This window comes from Myotis davidii, unplaced genomic scaffold (genome assembly GCF_000327345.1).
Source record: "Myotis davidii unplaced genomic scaffold, ASM32734v1 scaffold46, whole genome shotgun sequence".
Taxonomy (NCBI): Eukaryota; Metazoa; Chordata; class Mammalia; order Chiroptera; family Vespertilionidae; genus Myotis; species Myotis davidii.
Genome location: NW_006383006.1, coordinates 1,385,911 through 1,389,624, shown reverse-complemented (window position 1 = coordinate 1,389,624; position 3,714 = coordinate 1,385,911). Strand labels below are relative to the sequence as shown.

Genomic DNA, 3,714 nt, shown 5'->3' with positions numbered 1-3,714 from the left:
CTTCTGGAAGTGCCGCTCACAGATGTACTGGTAGAAGAATGATTGGAGGAAGAAGGTCAGAGCCAGGCAGAACCAGGCCAGCTCCTAGCCTAGATGGTAACCCACCCATCCTGCCTGGCTGGCCCTGACGTACCAGCATGGTGGTCCTGAGGTCAAACTTCTCAGCCAGCTGGGTGATGTAGATGTGCACGGACACCAGGTCCTGCTGGTCGTTCTCCTCCACCTCCCGGATGATGTCAGCCAGCCACTCGAACTGCCGCTGGGTCCGTGTTACCCAGATGAAGTAGATCTGGGGACACATGGCTGGAGCTGAGGACTCACCTCAAGGTTTCTCCATCCCGCGTGCCTTCCCCTGAGCCGCTAGGAAGCCCCAGATTACCCACAGACACCGACCCTTTGTCAGGACCCTCAAGCTTGGCCCAAGGCTTCTAAACAACAGATCTAAGCAGAGGCTACACTTCCTACCCTCCCTCATTTGGTACATAGAAAACTGGGTATAAATGGCCCTGGAAGACCTAGTGCCTATGAGCCAGGGGCTTTTTCTAATGCTGTTCTGTTGTGATGTGGGAACACAGTCCATCTATTCGGATTCCTTTGAAGAATGGGAGAGAGACACTTACCTTTTTACAGAGCATTTGGCTGCCCAAGGATGACTTGAAGACCAGGTCTTTGAGGATGGAGGCAAAGGGGGTGACCCCAATGCCTCCTCCCACCAGCACTGACACCTCAAACTTATGCCACTCCTGGTGGCCCTCTCCAAATGGTCCATCAAGGTACAGCTGCCAACAGAAGGGGGATGGAATGAGCCTAGACCTGCCCCAGCTGAGGCTAGAAATGGGGCGGGGGGGTGGGGAGGGCAGGAGGTGGGGTGTGAGTATAAGGAGAAGAAAGATGCAGGTACATTCTAGCCTATTCTGAGGCAAACAACCCTCTCCCAGCTTGGCCTTGAGGTATCTGGTGCTTCCAGACTCTGGGAGGAGGAGGACAGAGACATGTCTGCCAATGCCAGAGCCCCAAAGTGGTTCCCAATCATGGGCACCTTTGGGTATTTGTCAGAGCCGTTGGTCGAGGGTGAGTAGATCTCCCTGAGACGAGTGGTCCAGGGCCCTGCCGCCCGGATGTGCAGGCTGAGCGTGTCCTCATGGGGCGCAGAAGTCAGTGTGAAGGGGTGGTACTCGTTGGTCCCCAGAGCCAGGCAGGCGATCCGCACCCACTGTCCTGACTTGTACTCAAAGCTTGGGGGCCGCTGGAACTGCAGGTGGGTCACCCCTGGGGTCATGGGCAGAGAAGGGCAGGGATTAGAAGGCTTGCTTCTGGAACCTGAGGATTGGCAGGTACCCTGTCCTCTCCACGTGCCTGAGGCACAGAGAACAGTCACATGGTCTGAGCAAATTGGGCTCCTGGGGCTGGGAGTCAGAGGACCCCCTCCTCTGTTTCCTGGGTAACATGAGTTTCTCTGCTCCCCTGTTGCAGCCCCTCTCTTCTCTCAGATCTCTCTTCCCACATAGGATTCAGGTCCATTACCACTGTCCTGGACACAAGCCTACTGGGTCAGGGGACCTCAGGTTCCCCAGGGGCCAACTTAGTACTTACCAAACCTCCACTGTTATAGCCATATCTGCATAGCTCCTGAACTATCACTTATGTTTTTCTTTGAATTGACTTACTTTTTCAATCTGGTTTACCTTGACAACTAGGTGTAGGTCACTAAGGTTGGTGGAAAATCAATATCATGTCCTCTAAATAGAAGGTGCCATGTTTTATCAACTTTTTTCTGGATCCCCTTTGTGGCCTGACCACAGCTGAACCTCGGGCCTGTTCTCCCTTTGCTGAAGAAGGAGATTTGCAGGTATTGGAGAGTGCAAAAGCCAACTAACACCATGTTGCAACTTTGTCCTTAAGTAATCTTGATTGAAATAAAGTAGAAATGAGGTTAATTTTCTTACTATGTGAGTCCTAAAGGTTGGATGGTTCCTTGACACCTAAAATCATCTTCATCACCCTCTACAGTGATGTGAATGCCCACTTTAGCCAGCACTGGCTCTCAACAACAGAGTCTCACAATCGAGCCGTTGGCGTATCTCTGAAAGGGGATTGCTCTGCAGAATTGGCCGTGAAAGGGCTATATGGTTTCCTGCCCTGCACCCAGGCCACACATGTGGGGGTCTCTCTTGTCCTTAAACGCCTTCATCTGCACTTTCAGCTATCTCTTTTCTAGTCACTTCACACTGTCTACAAGTCCTCCGGGGACCGCATTTGCATCAGGAATGCTGCAGGGGTCCCAGAGAGGCTATCTCAAGGTGAGGTAGGAGGCCTGGGAAGCTGTCATCCCACACACCCTGAGTCAACTTCCCGTGCTCCCCACCCAGGGTCAGGCCAGGCCTGGTACCTGAAGGCAGCAGCTCGGCCTTCACTACGCCGATCTCCACCTTCTTCCGGCTCAGGCTCACCAGCTTGTCCGCCCCGTAGATTAGTGCCGGGACCAGGAAGTAGATGTGGAAACGGGGCAGCTGGACCAGGCCAACGCTGCCGTGGATGATGATCTGGAGACACAGCCAGTTAGTATAGCTGAGGCCCAGCCAGGCCCCCATCCTGCCCTCCCCTTGCCCAGATACATTCTGCTTGGGCCTTGGGCCTGGGCTGGGCAATGAGGATGGAATCAGCTTCAGGGACTGGGATCTCAGATCTGAAGGTCTCCGTTTGAGATCCTGTGTCCAATTCACCCTGTTCGCCCTCCTGTCATGAGTGCTCATTCCTACCCCATGGCCGGGCCCTGCCCAGAAAAGTCCCTCACCAGGACGTAGAGCAGGACGTAGAGGTGGTGGGTCAGCCAGAAGCCCCGGAAGCTGCGACGCCGGAAGTGGTGGGAGGCGAAGACGTACATGATGGCCAGGACCAGCAGCAGAAGCACTCCTGTCATACCTGCAGGTCCGGGATGCAGGGACAGAGAAGCAACTCAGGACTTCAGCCTGGACTGAGGATGCAAAGGGCATTCTTCCCCCATTCTGCCCTCCTTCCCTGACCTCCCTCATCCTTTCCTAGTTCCCAGGACAGCCTGCCTGAGGGGGCTGCAGCTGGGCTTGTCCTGGAGGCTAGCAAGAGAATCACTAATTATGATACACACATATGTGTTCATGGGAACATGAAGACAAAAGCAGAAGTCCTCAGATCGTGCCCCCAGTTCCCTCACACAGCCCCACTCCTTACCTGGGACTGTCTGGAAGAACCACCAGTAGAACTTCTGGGGAAACTGGGACCTGTGGGGCAAAGGCACATGGGACCTCTGGCTGGGGCAGGAGGGGCTCCGCCACTGTCACAACATGATTCTCTTCCTGCCGGCCCTGATGGCTGAGGTGACTGGGCCTCCACCCAGAGGGCCCACCATCCTTCCAAGAAACATGCCACCCAATCTCCCACAGTTCCATCCTCTGCTCTCTCAGCAATTCCTCCTCCAGTGTTGTCCTGAACTCTCCTACTGTGCCTGATCTTTGCTTCCTTCAGTGCTTGGTTCATGTTCTATAAATTCAGTGAGGGCAGGGGTATGTGTTCTGCTCAGCGCTCTATCCCTATGCTCAAACAGTGCCAGGCACGTAGTAAACGTCCAGTAAGTATTTGCTGAGTGATTGCATGTGCCTTGGCATCCCTATTCTCTGGCTCCTGGATGGCCACATCAAATGTGCTCCATACATGTTTGCCCAGTGAATGGCTAATAGG

At 54.2% G+C, this 3,714-nt stretch overlaps 1 protein-coding gene across 1 annotated transcript in view; it reads right to left on the bottom strand.

Moving 5' to 3' along the window:
• Window positions 1–3,714, bottom strand: part of DUOX2 (dual oxidase 2) — a 19,334-nt gene that overhangs the window by 1,060 nt on the left and 14,560 nt on the right. The window contains exons 26-32 of the mRNA XM_015557514.1: window positions 3,208–3,257; window positions 2,795–2,922; window positions 2,390–2,543; window positions 1,040–1,269; window positions 621–779; window positions 134–289; window positions 1–27 (exon numbers count right to left, since the gene is read on the bottom strand). Coding sequence (XP_015413000.1) covers window positions 1–27; window positions 134–289; window positions 621–779; window positions 1,040–1,269; window positions 2,390–2,543; window positions 2,795–2,922; window positions 3,208–3,257 — 904 coding nt within the window. The remainder of the gene's footprint in view (window positions 28–133; window positions 290–620; window positions 780–1,039; window positions 1,270–2,389; window positions 2,544–2,794; window positions 2,923–3,207; window positions 3,258–3,714) is intronic.